Source organism: Mesoplodon mirus, assembly GCF_964341445.2.
Source record: "Mesoplodon mirus genome assembly, chromosome: 3".
In the NCBI taxonomy this organism is placed as follows: domain Eukaryota; kingdom Metazoa; phylum Chordata; class Mammalia; order Artiodactyla; family Ziphiidae; genus Mesoplodon; species Mesoplodon mirus.
Genome location: NC_138978.1, coordinates 125,021,313 through 125,038,497, shown reverse-complemented (window position 1 = coordinate 125,038,497; position 17,185 = coordinate 125,021,313). Strand labels below are relative to the sequence as shown.

Sequence of the window (17,185 nt, the reverse complement as noted above, 5' to 3'; positions counted from 1 at the left end):
TACTTCTTTGATCTGCAGAAAGAACCAAGTTAGGCAAGGTATTGTGTGACTGAAAGATTTGAAAGGTGTGCTTGGGTGGGAGATGGGGGTGCCTGGTATAAAAGCTGGTTACAATATAGCTTTGCACAAGCGACAAGAAAAAGGGCTTCCTGCTGAGGGTGGTTTCTTGCAAAGAGCTGCTTACACGTCTAAGAGCTTCAGTATGCTTAAGCCATGGTTTACCTGTTTCTTCTCTGCAGTAAGCATACCTCTTTCCTTTCAAGTATCCATGTGCATGTAGAATGGCATACACGTATCGGGAATCTGTGTAAACATTTAAGATCTTCCCCATTCTGAGCTCTAAGGCTCCGGTGAGAGCTATCAGCTCAGCCTTTTGGGCAGAAGTCCCTGAAGGTAGGCTTTGTGCCTCTGTCACTTAGGTCTGGGAAGTTACTGCATACCCCACCAGGTTTTTTCCCTCTCTCATAAAACGGCTCCTGTCTGTAAACCAGTCCTCTTCGGCGTTCAGGAGAGGCTCACCTCCTAGGTTGGGGCAACTGGAATAGATTGTGTCTATTGTTTCTGTACAATCATGTTTCGAGGGCCGTGTTTCTTGAGGTAGTAAGAGGGCAGGATTTAGTGTTTGACAGGTTTTGTGGTAACCACTGGTTTCTTTTAATGCCCGTTCTTAGACCTTCCCTTGATACCCCCATAATTTTATAATGCTTGTGACCAAGTTTGCCTGATCTGGCATTCAGAGCCAAGAAAGTGGCACCGGTGTTGACTAAGCATTAGACTGGCTTTCCCCCTTTGTCCAATGTCAGCCAGGGCTTCTCGGGGACAACTGGAGTGCCAGCTTAGGAGCCCCTGGGCCCATCATTCTTCATATATTTGGACCATCTGCCTTCCAGGGGAGAGGCCAGGATCTGCCATTTCCATCCCCTTTCAGGGGCAGTGAGGGCATTCTCCCTTGCAGTGACCCTCTTGTTTACATATGGTGCACTGATTGGGTCCTAGGTTCCTTGGCTTGCTATCCCTCCTTGGGGGCTGGGGGTCACTCACCAGAATCAAGAGTCTCCATGGGCACTTAGTCCAGATTCCCGTGACCCATTGACATTGGAGGGCAACAGTCAGTAGGTAGGCTTGTCTCTGGGCCTTTTTATCCTCTGGCTTTTCCTCCTCTATACCTCGGTTATTAAGCACCCAGTAGGCAACCTCGACCAGGCCAGAGGTAGGGGTATCTGACTCTGTTTCCAGTTTCCAAAGTTTATGCCTAATGTGGGGGGGCACTTTGGGAAATGAAATATGACCTCTGGACTGCATTCCCTTCCAATGACTCAGGGTGAGTGGTGGTATAGATTCAGAGGCACTCTAGGAATGCTGAAGGGTTTTCTGATGGCTACCAATTGATTTCCTTTGTTTTATCTAACTGACAGGTAGGTGAGGGTAGTGGGTGTTTCCTTTTCTTGCCAGGAGCTCAAGGGCTTCCCAATAATGGGGTTCCTAGTCTTGTGAGTGGCTCATGGGGCTCCCCAGCCCACTTAGCCTGGATTCCCTTTAGGACCATATTTTTATAATGAGCCAGCCTCTGTCCTCCACCCCATTCCTCCATTATATTGGTGGTCCCAGTTAGGTTTGTTATCTGGGACCATTTGATTCCCTGCATGACCTGCATTGTTTTTCTTCTCTTTGTCTGCTTCCTTTTGGGCTTTTGAAAAGACCATGGCCTTTTCTTCCCCAGTTAGGAGTACATTGAGGCTGGATGTTAGCCCATGTCGGGTCATGGGTCTGAAAGATTCCCTAATCAGATTCAGGAACCCCTCTGGATTTTCCCTCAACCCCTTACTATGACTTTTCCCAACTACCGAGGAGGCAGTTGGAGTGATTTGCATTTCTGGTTTGGGAAATTTGGAATGTTAATAGACTCCTCAAGGGACCTAAAGAGGCAGCGTCCAAATGGTGTGGACTCTGATATAACTGGGGGTCCCCCTTGAATTTATAAGGATGTGTGCTTGAGAGAGTTAGTCCCTCCTGTCAGAATATCCCACAGGAGTTTAGACAGGACTGTCTCTGGGCCAGAGCAGTTTAGCCACGTTAGTTCCTGACCACCTTGGTCCCTTAGGGAGTAGCACAGCTGCCTGAGGCAGGGGTCTTCCCTTTCTCCCTTTCAGCTGAAAAGGAGTTTTTAGACTTCTCACTGGGTGAGAGCTAAAAGCAATAGGAGAATTCCCACAGGGTACTACTCACTAGACCGCTGGGGCAGCTAGTATTCTGTGCCGATACCAGGAGGAGAACCCGTGGAACCTTGGTCAACAAAGAATCACCCAAGTTTCACCTCACAAGTAGAGGGGGAGGAGAGGTCAGGCAGTGGGTGTTTCCTGTTCTCACCAGCGGCTCACAGGGCCCCTCAGCCCACTAGCACTCCCCAGAGAAACTAGTGCTGACCGGAAGAGGTCAAGTCACCGGTCAAGTACCTACCTTGAGACCCTTTCACACTCAGGTGTCCCTGGTGCCTTTTCCTTAGCTTGGGTTGAGCATCCTTGCTCCATTTTGTCAGGTGGTCCTTATTACCTGGGTCTTTTCCCGATCGTGCCTTTTGGCTCAGGGGGCTGGCCACTTTCCTTTAACAAACTGAAAGTGACTACGGAAAATGCTACCATTGACTCCTGGAGATCAGTGAGGAGGGCAAAATGTCCTGGTGTGGCTGCTCCTGCCTTGTACAGGGGTCAAAAGGACAGCACTACTAGCAAGACAGTGGGCAGGACTGCCTTGGGTCCCTCTCGTCCACAGGTGCCCACTGTCCCCAGGGTGCCCGGCATTGCAGGAAGGCCAGCCAGACACAGTGGGCAGTCATGTGAATTTCAGTCCCCGATCCCCAGTGGTGCCACAGTGTGATCCCCTCAAGGGGGTGCAGTCCAGATGATTCTGGGGCCACCGCTGTGTGCACACCACACCAGGGTTCAGGCTGCTGGTCAGGGTCGCTCTGGACCTGGCCAAGGCTGCCGCCATTCTACCTCGTCAGAGTGAACTCAAAGACCAGAGTCAGTCATTCTCAGGCAAACCTCCAAAGCCTTCACTGTCCTCCCACTGGAGCATAGTGGATACGTGCCGGTGAAAAGGCCACGGTCCGTACCTTCGTGGTCATCAAAATTTTGTTACCGACCTTCCTGGGTTGGTTCCCAGCAAGGTTCCTTCTGCCCAGTGTCATCCAAGCCAATAGAATGAGATTGAGTTCAGTTCAGGAGGAAAGAAAAGCTTTAGTCTTTGATCAAAGAATGGAGAGGGGCAAGCTCATACTCTAGAGTACATACTCTCCCCAAAAGGCCTTTGGTGGGGCTGCTTTATAGGGTTCTCATCAGTAGGGAGGGGAGAGGGGTGGAGTTCTCGCCGGTCAGGCACAGCTGCGCTGCTCATAGCTCCAGATCGCAGCGTCAGGCACAGCATCTCTGCACACAGCCTGCCATCACTATCTTGAACTGAGGTGTTGTGCACAGTGCTTCTGCACGTGGTCCCTGAGCTGAAGTGCAGGGTGCAGCCATTTCCCACTAGGAACTCTGGTCTGAAGTGCTGGGTGCAAGGCCTCTGCACGTGGTACCCTATGAGCAAGTGAAACTAGACTAAGCACAAAGGAAAAGGAAAAGGAAAAAAAAGGTAGACTTTATTTTATTACCCGGATTCTACTTCTATTTCCTGGGAATTGTTAATGGGCTTTGGCCACTACTGCTATCACTATCACTGCTTAGCTTGTCCCCATCCCAGAGTGAGCCGATCTGGAACCAGACTGTTTCTCCTGCTGCCCAGGCCAGGACACATGCTCCACAGGGAGTGACCCACCACTTCTGACCAGACCAGCCAAATTCCCAGCAGCACACCCTGGGGCAGCCCTGATGTTCCTCCCTCCTCTCCCACCTGTCTTCAGATACAGACTGCACACCATGGCTATGCAATCACCATGCTACAATTTGAGGAAACCCAGAATGCACACATGTTGTGGAATGTGTCATGGAAAACACGGGATGTCTACCCTTCTCACAACTCAAATATTCAACACTTTCTAGAGTAACTGATGGCCTTACAGAAACATACAAAACAACTATTTTTCTGTGGGTAGCTACATTCAAGCCAACTGTTCAGAACACAGTAAAGAAGTATCATAAATCAAGCTGCTTGGACCGAAGAATTCAGAATGTTAGGGCTGAAAGGGGCCACCTTGGAAATCGCTCAGTCCGACCAATTCTCTTGGAAAACAGACCAAACTAAAGCCCATGACTTCCCAAGTTCACACACACAACTGGAGTGGCAGCATTGGGACTAGAAGCCAGGTCTCCCAGATGGGACATCTCACTGCCCACTGCTTCTGCAGTCGGTTGTTTTAACATAGATGCGCCACTTTGCCCCTAAGAGGTTGGAGAACCTTAAGTATGGAATTCTAGAAGGGGAGATGACACGTGGGTGAGGAGATGAATTTGGGTTTTAAAAGTTAAATGTTGTAGGATGGGATGTGATGAATAGCATGAGCCTGGAGTCAGACAGACCTGAGATCAAAGCTAGCTTACCACTTATAAGCTGTGTATTTTTGTCCTCTGGCACGTTTAATCAATCTCTCTGCTTCAGTTTCCTCACCTGCAGCCTGTGGGTAGTAACACCTCCACTGCAGGATAGTTGTGGTAATGAAATGAGATGCTTGCACCTGGCCATATTAGGTGCTCAAACTGTCCTTCTCCCCAGAGGACACCATTTACACTGTATGGTTCCCCTGGAGTTATACAAAGGTAGTGTGTTACTGGACATACGATTCTAGGTCTAAAAGCAGTGAAGCTCAGACACTGAAAATCTTCTGTGAAGGAATGGAAAACTTCAGCAGCACATGGTTGTTCAGGAACCACTCTTATCACTTTCAGATAACAGAGCTCTGAATGGTTTTTTCATTGCAAGAAGGGAGGAAGTAGGAATAAGAGGAAAACAGCAATATCAGCAAGATGAAGGAAGGTTGAGAATGATGCGGGCAGGAGGGAAGATCCCAAGAGTAACTGGAATGAACTTGGATTGGGTTTTCAAAAGAGAGTATTTTTTAGAGGAAGGGGAGAAAGAATGTTGGCAGGAGTTGGAACTCTGGGGTGGCACCACCCTGACTCAGTCATGATGCTGCTATTTTAGGTGCCTCTCTCCTTGCATGGGAGTGTTGGCTTTCAGAGTGCAGAGCTGGGTTTCCTCTGGTCGGAGTGAGGTGTCCCTTGGTTTTCACTCAGAACTGAGTGTCAGGCCAGGGATGCTTGTGACAGTCTTGCTTTGCTCACCACCTTGCTCTGGGTGATGCTGTATGTCCCCCCAGACAAGCCCCCTGCCCTACCCACCTCCACCCCCATCCCTATTTCCCCATTGGAGGTAGCATCTCCCTGGGCAGCTGCAGCTGCCAGATATGCCTGGGCTGCCCTGCCAACAAAAGCAAGGGGCTGGCAGCTGGCTCCAAACACCTCAGGAATTGCCCAAACTTTAGAAAGTTACCTTGTTAAAGTTTAGTTCCTAGAATGAAGCAAACCCAAAAAAGGGAAAAATTTGTTTACGTAAGTCACAATCACCAAATGGAAGGAACAAAGAATCGAAAACGATAGTTTACTTTTTCAGAGAAGTAAACTGAGGCACAGAGAGAGTTCTAAGTTCACATAGTGAGTTAGAGACAGGAGTAATAATATCCCCATTTAATAAATGGTTATTATTTTATCATTCATTCGACATTCAACAAATATTTGTGAATGTGGCAAGCTATGAGTCAGGGCTATTTTTATATCTCTAATCTCCACAACGATCTAGCAATGTTAGAAAACTAAGGCTTAGAAGACAAAAACTTGCCCAAGATCACCCGCCAGATCGGTGGCAGGATTAAGATTTGAGCCTAGCAGAATATTTGCAACATCTCAGAAAGTTCCCTCATGCCCCTTCCTAGTCAATACCTTCCACCCTCAGGGGCAACCACTGTTCTGATTTCCACCACGTTACTTTGGTCCGTTCTAGAACTTTATATGAGTGGAATCCGACAGCATGTACTGTTTGCTGTGTTTGGTTTCTTTAGCTCAGAGTAAAGTTTTTGAGGTTTATCCATGTTGGTGCATGGATGGGTAGTATGCTTCACAGAATTTGTATACTACTCAGCAGAGTGGTATTATGCTGTATGGATGTACCACAGGCCATGGCTCATGGGCCCAGCCGCTCCGCGGCATGTGGGATCTTCCCGGACCGGGGCACGAACCCGTGTCCTCTGCATCGGCAGGCGGACTCTCAACCACTGCACCACCAGGGAAGCCCTCTTTTCTTTTTTTAAACCCATATCCTTTATTTTTTAAAATTTATTTATTTATTTTTGGCTGCACTGAGTCTTCATTGCTGCATGTGGGCTTTCTCTAGCTGTGGCGAGTGACGGCTACTCTTAGTTGTGGTGCGCAGGCTTCTTGTTGCAGAGCATGGGTTCTAGGTGCGCAGGCTTCAGTGGTTGTGGCACGCAGCCTCAGTAGTTGCAGCTCTCGGGCTCTAGAGCACAGGCTCAGTAGTTGCGGCGCACGGGCTTAGTTGCTCCGCGGCATGTGGGATCTTTCCAGACCAGGGCTCGAACCTGTGTCCCCTGCATTGGCAGGCAGATTCTTAACCACTGCACCACCAGGGAAGTCCCTATGCATTTTCTTGTTGATGAAATATGGTCATTTTCAGTCTTCAGCTATTGTAAATAAAGCTGCTGTGAACATTCTGTACAAAGAAAAGAAAAAAGATTTGAGCCCAGGTCTGTGGTTCTAAAGCCCCCACAAAGCTCAGACTAGAATCATCTCTCCTGCTTACAAGCAAACCTTCACCTTTGTATCAGTGTCTGGCTTTCCTCTCGATGCCAAATGTAAGACTTACCCTTTCGGTAAGTCTTCTGTGATCTTGATAGTCCTCATGATTTTTAGCCTTAGAATTGGGGCTGGAGTTCATTCCTGCCCGGCTCAAAAAAGGAACACGTGGTGAGTGCATAGTAAGCAGTAGAGGATGCTTACATGACTCCCAGGTTAGAATGAGGAGACCGAGGCTCACAGAGGTGAAGTGACTGTCCCAAAGTCCATAGTAAGTGTGGTAAATCCTGGATTCCACAGACCATCTGTCTGACCTGAAGCCCAGGCTCCTGCACGGCTCCAGGCTGCCTGACATGGCTAAGATTAAATGACATTCATGCACCCCAGTGAACAGAAGGGAGTATCCTGAAAAGCAAATATATGGATTACTGTTTTCAGTGGCTAATCTACCAAGTGAAATGTCTACACTGAGCTGAGAGCTACTGTACATACATATACCAGCTTAAATTTATCATTGAATCTGGTGGCTGTAGGATGGTGAGAAGTCACATCTGGACTAGATTCAAGCCATGCTGGAAAAGGTATCACCTGGAGATGTGGACACATAGAAGAGTTGTCATTCCTAGATACTAATTTGGCTTGTCTCCTCTGGGGATACATTTTTGCTTTTATCTAAGATGATTAATTTATGTTAAGTAAGTTCATCTTGGAAGCAGAGGGGAGACAGAGAACCAGCCAGCCATGGGTTAGAATACAGTGGATACCTGTCTATTTGCCTGGTCTATTAGTCCCTCCCTTCTTCCCACTTCTACACAGTGACCTGACCTCCTGCACACACACCTTAGGTGATCAGTTCAGGACTGGGCACCTGATGCATGTTGCACCAGAGTCCCTTCCCTGGGCATTTGGAATTGGGCCCGAGAAGGAGAAAGCCTCACACTCTCTTCATGTAGCTATGACCTGGACACCTTCTGTCTATTGTGTGGAGAAGTCCTTAATGACCCCAGTGACACTGGAGCCCTTGGGTTCTGTGAGACAATCCTATATGCTTATAATAAAGTCCCCTTCCTCACCCTTTTTCTTTGAGTAATCTGTATAAAATTGCTTTATTACTTACAACCAAGAATTCTTAATAATACTTTCACCCTGCTCTGTCCCCCTTATCTAGAGAGTCACCGAGTCCTATTATTTCTACCTCTTTCTGAATCTCCTACCCACCCCTTTCTCTCTATGCCACTACCTTCATCAGAGCCTTCCCATCTCATGCCTGGATTTCAACAACAGCCTCCAAACAGGTCTCCCTACTTTAGTCTGACCCTCCAACCCACTCTACTGCCAGGACCCTCTACCAGAACTCAAGTTTAATTATTTCACTCCCTTGCTTACAGCAATTTTGGGGTCTCCCTCCCACAGCCTTTGGCTCAAAATCCAAACTCCCAGCACAGTACACAGGCCTGGGGTGATCTGCCCACCATTCTCACCTCTGGACCTCCCATGCTACGTCCCCTTCTCTTCTGTCTATTGTAACCCCCGTGCTTCAGCTTTGCTTGCATTTCCCAATAACTCACCGCAGTTTTACCATCTCTAGGCTTCTACCTGGAGTGCTGTCTCCCAGTCTTCACTGAACCAGCTTCTATGCATCTTTAATAATCAAGAATGAGTCCTTACACCTCATTTCTAGGCTAGGTGGTAAAGCATGGACCAGGCCTTTCCTTTCTCCACATTCTCCTCTCTGGCATTGTCCCATAATGCGTCCTTTTGACTTTGCAGTGTTTTCCCACTGCCGCTCCCCTAGCAAAATCTGTTATCAGTTATTTATTCCCTGGTATAGATTTAAAGCAATGCATTGCCTCTACCAGAAGTATTCATGTGTAAAGACTCATCACTGAAGGCAGAACTTATTAAAGGGACATCAGACATCTATGAAAAGGCAGGGAAGGCATGTGAATGCCCTGAAAAAGCACACCACAGGACAGCACATAATCTGTGCCAGTGCTGCTCTCTGCTTTTAAGCATGGAGGTCTCCTGGAACCAGGAGAGAGGGAGAGGGAGTGAAGGAAGAGAGAGGGGTAGGGAAGAGAGAGAGAGAGAGAGAGAGAGAGAGAGAGAGAGAGAGAGATCATGGTGTGTAGAAGCCACAGGCTGTATGCAGTGTTCCTGGCCTGCCCCAGGAGAGTGTTTGGTGGTTGCCGGTCGTGCCTTCACAATTTTAGGGGGCTCCACTCACGTAAGCTATGATGGGAATTGTATCTCTTGGAGTTCTGCCATGTAGCAGCCATGGAAAATTCCTTGCGAAGGCAAAGGGCCTCTGCCTACCTATCCCTCCTTGGGTCAGCACAAGCCATAGAGGACAGGGGAGCTTCCCTCTGAGTCAGAGCAATGACCCATCCAGCACAGGACTCTGGCTTGGGCAGAGCCAACCCAGGAGGCCAGGTGGTCTGCAAACAGAGAAGTATAGTTATTGTATTGCCTTTCCCTCTGCTTTCTACTCTTCACCACATGAGTGATTCATGTAATCTGCAGATCTGACTATGGCCATTCTCCTGGCCCAAATCTTTTAATGGCTCCTCACTGCCTACCTCTCTTGCAGTTATGAACAACTTTGTTTTTACTAAAATACCTTCAGAGGGAAAAAAAGCCTTTTGTATGCCTCCCCAGGATTACATGTAATCTTTATAACATGAGCTCATAAAGGCAGAGCTTTTGTCTTCTTCATCTTTTGTGCTCAGCAGGCCATAGAGCACCCGGCCCATAATATACATTCAATACATGAGTTAAACTGAATTTAAAAAGGGAGAAAACCTAGAAGATCAAAGGCAAAATAAGAAGCTGAGAAAGCAGCAAAGCAGAGTGAACAGGGGAAAAAAGACTTCATTTTCGGCCAGGCTTTCCATCATCCCTTTCCAGCATTTTATGGCAGTTCCCTGGCAGGGCTCCCACCCTGCAGTGAGCCAGGGAAGGGAGATGGCAGAATGATGGTGCTCGTGGGATTTTGCCCTGCTCTTTGATTCTGATGCTGTGGGGCAGGTGCCTTTTCTAAATTACACACTAAGGTGGCAGGTCATTTCTAGCCACCCCAGCCCCACCTGGCAAATGAAGCCTTGATTTTCAACAGACAGGCATTTCAGAGCAAAGTCCAGAGGCTCCCAGGTAAACTGGAAAACAGATGCTCTTGCCAGAAGGAAACTTGGCCGGGGAGGCCTGGTGGATACAGCAGCTGAGGAATCCCCAGAGCCTGGCAACCTGCCAGCTGGCCAAAACCTATAAAGGTCCTGGGTCTCAGGTTGCTGAAGTGGCATGCTCAGGGCTTTCTGGGACCCTGTTCTTTGAACATTTCCACAGTAAGTATGCCCCTCTTGGAGGCTGTTTCCTCATTTGTAAAAGGGGATGATACTACCTAGCTCAGGGGGTTTTTTTTTGAACATCAAATGACGCGTGCACACAGTAAGCACTCAGTACAGAGTGGTCGTCATACAGCTCATTGTCTTGGTGGCTCAATGACTTCATCTGCAAACAGGGAGAGCAGTACTTACTTTACATGAATACGCTGAGGATCAAGTGAAGTGAGATCTGTAGGCACTTACCAAAGACTGCACAGAGTTTATGTCAACTTGGATGCTCTAAAGCCAAACCGAGCTCATCTCAGGATCTTCAGATCGGGTTATCCGACTGGCAGGTGGGAGGAGTGCCACAGTATATCTGGATTTCTAAAAGGTAGGTGACAAAAGTCTGTCAGAAAATGCTTCTAGACATGATGAAAACACATGGCCTAAGCACTGATGCCTCTGACTGCCTGAGCAATCACCAGAAAAGTTAATATCAATAAAGAAAGATTCTTCCTATTATGGGTAGGGTTCTAGAATATGAATGAATATGACTTTTTTAAATTACTGATTTGCATTAAGACAGAAACTAGGCTTATTGAATTTGGAAATTATCCCAAACTGGGACAAGGGCAAAAACAGCAAGATTTCAACAGAATGAAAAGATGGGCCAAAACCATCATAATATTCAATGGGAAAAAATGTAAAGGCTGGCATTTGGGTTAAAAAAAATCGCTGGAGAGCACAAGATGGAGAAAACAAGTATAAAATTCATGTAAAAGAAAAAAGAACAGGAAAAAACTACATTTAAAAAATAAATCAATGTGAATCATTGGTGTAATGTAACTGCCAAAAAAACAAAGGCAATCTTTGGCTGTATTAATAAAACAACAGTGCCCAGAAAAAGAGAAGAAATAGTTTCAATATGCTCTAACAGATACTCAAACTGGAGCCTTTCTAGAGGAAAAATAAGCAGAATAATAGAAGGTCTAGAAGGTCATGTGGTCTGAGAAACAGGTGAATAAAAAGGAAATAAAAGGTGAAGAAGGGACTTCCCTGGTGGCGCAGTGGTTAAGAATCCGCCTGCCAATGCAGGGGACACGGGTTCGAGCCCTGGTCCGGGAGGATCCCACACGCCGCGGAGCAACTAAGCCTGTGTGCCACAACTACTGAGCCCGCATGCCACAACTACTGAAGCCCACGTGCCTAGAGCCCATGCTCCGCAACAAAGGGAGGCCACCGCAATGAGAAGCCTGTGCACTGCAACGAAGAGTAGCCCGCGCTCGCTGCAACTAGAGAAAGCCCACGAACAGCAATGAAGACCCAACGCAGCCAAAATAAATAAATAAAATAAATTTTTTTAAAAAAAGGTGAAGAAAGTGGGGGACTTCCCTGGTGGCGCAGTGGTTAAGAATCCACCTGCCACTATATGCCAATAAAATGGACAACCTGGAAGAAATGGAAAAATTATTAGAAAAGCACAACCTTTCGAGATTGAACCAGGAAGAAATAGAAAATATAAACAGACCAATCACAAGCACTGAAATTGAGACTGTGATTAAAAATCTTCCAACAAACAAAAGCCCAGGACCAGATGGCTTCACAGGAGAATTCTATCAAACATTTAGAGAAGAGCTAACACCTCTCCTTCTCAAACACTTCCAAACTCATTCTACGAGGCAACCATCACCATGATACCAAAATCAGAAAAAGATGTCACAAAGAAAGAAAACGAAAGGCCAGTATCACTGATGAACATAGATGCAAAAATCCTCAACAAAATACTAGCAAACAGAATGCAACAGCACATTAAAAGGATCATACACCATGATCAAGTGGGGTTTATCCCAGGAATGCAAGGATTCTTCAATGTACACAAATCAGTCAATGTGATAAACCATATTAACAAATTGAAGGAGAAAAACCATATGATCATTTAAATAGATGCAGAAAAAGCTTCTGAAAAAATTCAACACCCGTTTATGATAAAAAACCATCCAAAAGGTAGGCATAGAGGGAACTTACCTCAACATAATAAAGGCCATATATGACAAACCCACAGCCAACATTGTCCTCAATGGTGAAAAACTGAAACCATTTCCTCTAAGGTCAGGAACAACCCAAGGTTGTCCACTCTCACCACTATTATTCAACATAGTTTTGGAAGTTTTAGCCACAGCAATCAGGGAAGAAAAAGAAATAAAAGGAATCCAAATAGGAAATGAAGATGTAAAGCTGTCACTGTTTGCAGATGACATGATACTATACATAGAGAATCCGAAAGCTGTTACCAGAAAACTACTAGAGCTAATCAATGAATTTGGTAAAGTAGCAAGATAAAAAATTAATGCACAGAAATCTCTTGCATTCCTATACACTAATGATGAAAAATCTGAAAGAGAAATTAAGGAAACACTCCCATTTAACACTGCAACAAAAAGAAAAAATACCTAGGAATAAACCTACCTGAGAAGTTAAAAGACCTGTATGCAGAAAACTATAAGACACTGATGAAAGAAATTAAAGATGACACAAACAGATGGAGAGATATACCATGTTCTTGGATTGGAAGAATCAACATTGTGACAATGACTCTACTACCCATAGCAATCTACAGGTTCAATGCAATCCCTATCAAACTACCACTGGCATTTTTCACAGAACTAGAACAAAAAATTTCACAATTTGTATGGAAACACAAAAGACCCCGAATAGCCAAAGCAATCTTGAGAATGAAAAATGGAGCTGGAGGAATCAGACTCCCTGACTATACTACAAAGCTACAGTAATCAAGACAGTATGGTACTGGCACAAAAACAGAAATATAGATCAATGGAACAGGATAGAAAGCCCAGAAATAAACCCATGCACATATGGTCACCTTATTTTTTATAAAGGAGGCAAGAATGTACAATGGAGAAAAGACAGACTCTTCAATAAGTGGTACTGGGAAAACTGGACAGTTACATGTGAAAGAATGAAATTAGAACACTCCCTAACACCATACACAAAAATAAACTCAAAATGGATTAAAGCCATAAATGTAAGGCCAGACACTATCAAACTCTTAGAGGAAAACATAGGCAGAACACTCTATGACGTAAATCACAGCAAGATCCTTTTTGAGCCACCTCCTAGAAAAATGGAAATAAAAACAAAAATAAACAAGTGGGACCTAATGAAACTGAAAAGCTTTTGCACAGCAGAGGAAACCATAAACAAGACTAAAAGACAACCCTCAGAATGGGAGAAAATATTTGCAAATGAAGAAACTGACAAAGGATTAATCCTCAAAATTCACAAGCAGCTCATGCAGCTCAATATCAAAAAAACAAAAAACCCAATCCAAAAATGGGCAGAAGACCTAAATAGACATTTCTGCAAAGAAGATATACAGATTGCCAACAAACACATGAAAGGATGCTCAACATCACTAATCATTAGAGAAATGCAAACCAAAACTACAATGAGGTATCACCTCACACCGGTCAGAATGGCCATCATCAAAAAATCTACAAACAATAAATGCTGGAGAGGGTGTGGAGAAAAGGGAACCCTCTTGCACTGTTGGTGGGAATGTAAATTGATACAGCCACTATGGAGAACAGTATGGAGGTTCCTTAAAAAACTAAAAATAGAACTACCAAACGACCCAGCAATCCCACTCCTGGGCATGTACCCTGAGAAATCCATAATTCAAAAGGAGTCATGTACCACAATGTTCATTGCAACTCTATTTACAATAGCCAGGGCATGGAAGCAACCTAACTGTCCATTGACAGATGAATGGATAAAGAAGATGTGGCACATACATACAATGGAATGTTACTCAGCCATAAAAAGAAGCGAAATTGAGCTATTTGTAGTGAGGCGGATGGACCTAGAGTCTGTCATACAGAGTAAAGTAAGTCAGAAAGAGAAAAACAAATACTGTATGCTAACACATATATATGGAATCTTAAAAAAAAAAAAAAGGTTCTGAAGAACCTAGGAGCAGGACAGGAATAAAGACTCAGACGCAATTATACTCCAATAAAGATGTTAAAAAAAAAAAAGAGAGAGACGTAGAGAATGGACTTGAGGACACGGGGAGGAGGAAGGGTAAGCTAGGACGAAGTGAGAGAGTGGCATGTACCTATATACACTACCAAATGTAAAATAGATAGCTAGTGGGAAGCAGCTGCATAGCACAAGGAGATCAGCCTGGTGCTTTGTGTCCACCTAGAGGGTTCGGATAGGGAGGGTGGGAGGGAGACACAAGAAGGAGGAGATATGGGGATATATATACATATAGCTGATTCACTTTGTTACAAAGCAGAAACTAACACACCATTGTAAAGCAATTATACTCCAATAAAGATGTTTAAAAAAAAAGCTATCCTCTGGTTGGAGGTATTACCAGGTTCTAAAGCTGCCGCAGGCAAGCAAACTACCGACGGCGCTAAGTTCAAAGCTGCCAAATATCTTTCCCAAAGTCAAGGAGGGAAAAGAAACGTCCAACAGCAAATGTTCCTTCTCTCCTCCAGATGCAATGAAAGGAGGATGCTGAGGATCCATCCATACTTGCTCGTGCTTGGAGAGAGTTCTCGGTGCCTACCTCCCATCCCAGAGGAAACTCGCTCCTCTCCGCGAGAATGGGCACAAGAGATCTCCAAATTTCAGGGATCCCGCTCGGGGTAATTTCTCTCCCTTTATAATTTGCGGTCAGATGAAGGAAAGGGGCGACCTTCCGACGTCACACCTCCGCCCCGGAGGGCGTGCGCAGCAGCTGAGGTCGAGTGGGGGGGCGGGGTCGGCCGGGACCCCCTCCGCCGGAGCCCCGGGCGCTTCCCGGTCCTCCTCCGCGCCGTAACTTGCTGCATCCCCGCTGCCCGGCACAATAGAGGCTCCGCCCTCCCTCCGCGCCAGCGCTCCGCGGCGCAGTCGCCCAGCAGCCCTCGCAACTGCCCGCCCCACACCCCCACCGGGTCCCCTTTTGCGCCCCCAGGCTCCCAGCCGCCCGCCCCCGCGCGCCCCGCCCCGCCCGCCTCCGCCTGGACCCCTTCCTTCCACCTGAGCCCTCTCCAGAGGACGGCGCGCTCGGCTAGCCTTACCACCTCCACCTTCCCCATCACCTCCTCCTACCCTGCGCCCCACTCTCTCCCGGGGCCGCACGGTCGGGGCTGATCGCGTTGGGAAGGAGATGACCAGGGTCTCTAGGGAGCATCTTCCCGCCCCGCTCAGCCGCACCCAGCTTTAGAAGGCGCTGTGAGAAGCCACTCTCGGGCTCCAGCCAGACACCCTCTCGCCTTAGTCCTTGCCGAGACACCCCCCTCCACCCCACCGGACCCCAGCCATTCTCCGAAGGGGCCGAGCTCCCTCTTGTCGCGTCCCTCATGGCCAAGTCTTTGCTGCTAGTTCTCTGCTTCGCTCTGGTTATGGCTCTGGGCTGGGGGTACAGCACTCCCCCGACTGGGACGACCGAGCCCCCAGATGTGCAGACGGTGGCGCCCACGGAGGACGAGACTCTGCAAAACGAAGCGGACAACCAGGAGAACGTTCTATCTCAGGTAGGCTGCGAGTCCTATGCCCCCGCCTCTTGCCCTGGGTGGTGGCAAGAGCCTTAAGATGATCCTCACTGAAGCGTTCGGAAGCAGCCGTTTCTCCCTCCATTACCAAAGGGGAGGGCACTTGCTTTTCATTTATCAGAATATTTTCTTAAGCAAAGGGACATGGGTCCTCCTCTCAAAATCATAGGGTCTTTCAAGGTTACAGAATCAGGAGAAAGGAGAGGAGAAGGAAGGGAAGACACCACACAACTCCCTGAGAAGAAGAAAAAAAAATCAAAACCTTTTGGTTGAAGGGGTGTAGAAAGTATGGCCATCTCTTGTCTATGTGGCTGGTTGTCAGAATTGGAATGTGAAAACAGGCGGGCATGCTGGACAGGAGGCAGATGGCGTAACCCATGGGGAGATGTTTCATTGCTCGGAGTGAGACACCCAGGGAGAAAACAGAACAGCAACAAGTGTGATGAATATGAGATGACCCCCAAACAGAGGGACTGATGATAAGTCCCCCCCATATTGAGGAGGTAAAATGGGAATGCACATCCACTCAGGTCTGGCAGATGGTAGTGGGGAGGGGAGGGAGTGACAGCTGATAGGGACAGGATCTGTAACATATCCTTTTACAAAGTACTTTCACTTGTTTTATTTGACTCAATCCCCACACAATCCTTATTCCCGTTCTATAGTTAAGGACCATAAGGCTTAGAACAGTAAAGGTCCCTAGAGATGGGTAGAGCCAGGTCTTCTGACAATCTCATGGTTGTCCCAACCCAGATTTCATGACTGTAAAAGACAGTTCTCTCTAGAGTGTTTATTTCATGCTTTCCAGAGCCTGCATGATGATTGTGTGGTGGGTGTCGTCATAATCCTAAGGATGAGGGATGGCTGAGAAAGGGTTCCTACAGTGCTGTCTGGACCTCCACTAAGCCTTGGGACTGGGGTCCTTGGCTCCTTCCTGTAGAAACACTTGGCATTTATCAAACACTAGTCTCCTCACCCTTCCTTTCATAATTATGCTAATACATTCCCTATACTCACCCATAACCTCACACTGACCCCCAAATCGAAAAGACATAAAAATCCTTCACATTGGGGCTCTGGAGGACCATCAACAAAAGCTTTCCTGAAACCGGAGCCTCCTGAAAGGAGGGAATCCATCCAAGCTCTCAGAGCAGGGATATGTAGGAATCTAGGCAGAGTTTCAGAGAGCAGACAGCTACGATTTACTATCAGCACATAAAGACTGGCCAATTAAGTCACCCTGAACTACAGCTCCTTCTTCGACTGCTCCATTCTGCACTTGACAACAGTCCTAAGACAAATATTAGTATCAGCAGAAACCCAGCCCTTGTAAGAAAAACATAACAAGACTTCTTCCCACCTCCGACAGCATCCCAGGAACATATCCACTCCAACAAGCTCAAAGCTTGCCTGACAGGGTCATTAGTCAAATGAAGGGAACCCTTCTCTGTGCCCACAAAGAGAGCCCTAACTTAAGGGATGTAGGATGTCTTGG

The 17,185-nt window shown here is 46.8% G+C and overlaps 1 protein-coding gene and 1 long non-coding RNA gene across 6 annotated transcripts in view; one reads left to right on the top strand and one right to left on the bottom strand.

Moving 5' to 3' along the window:
- Positions 1 to 5,693: 5,693 nt before the first annotated feature.
- LOC309801307 lies at positions 5,694 to 14,935 on the bottom strand. 2 transcript variants are annotated; one of them, XR_014293559.1, is made up of 4 exons: positions 14,523 to 14,935; positions 10,385 to 10,507; positions 7,005 to 7,205; positions 5,694 to 6,717 (listed from the first exon to the last, which is right to left on the bottom strand). It is a non-coding gene; the product is annotated as an uncharacterized lncRNA (long non-coding RNA). The 2 variants fall into 2 exon arrangements; XR_014293560.1 differs by lacking the exon at positions 7,005 to 7,205.
- A 119-nt stretch (positions 14,936 to 15,054) lies between these two features.
- OLFML2B (olfactomedin like 2B) overlaps positions 15,055 to 17,185 on the top strand; it is a 41,672-nt gene continuing 39,541 nt past the window's right edge. For 2 of the 4 annotated variants that reach the window (XM_082615989.1, XM_082615988.1), the window contains exon 1: positions 15,056 to 15,672. In XM_082615989.1, the coding sequence (XP_082472115.1) occupies positions 15,499 to 15,672 (174 nt within the window). In that variant the 5' untranslated portion in view covers positions 15,056 to 15,498. Of the gene's footprint in view, positions 15,673 to 17,185 lie in introns of all 4 variants that reach the window. The other 2 variants (XM_082615990.1, XM_082615991.1) reach the window with 2 other exon arrangements.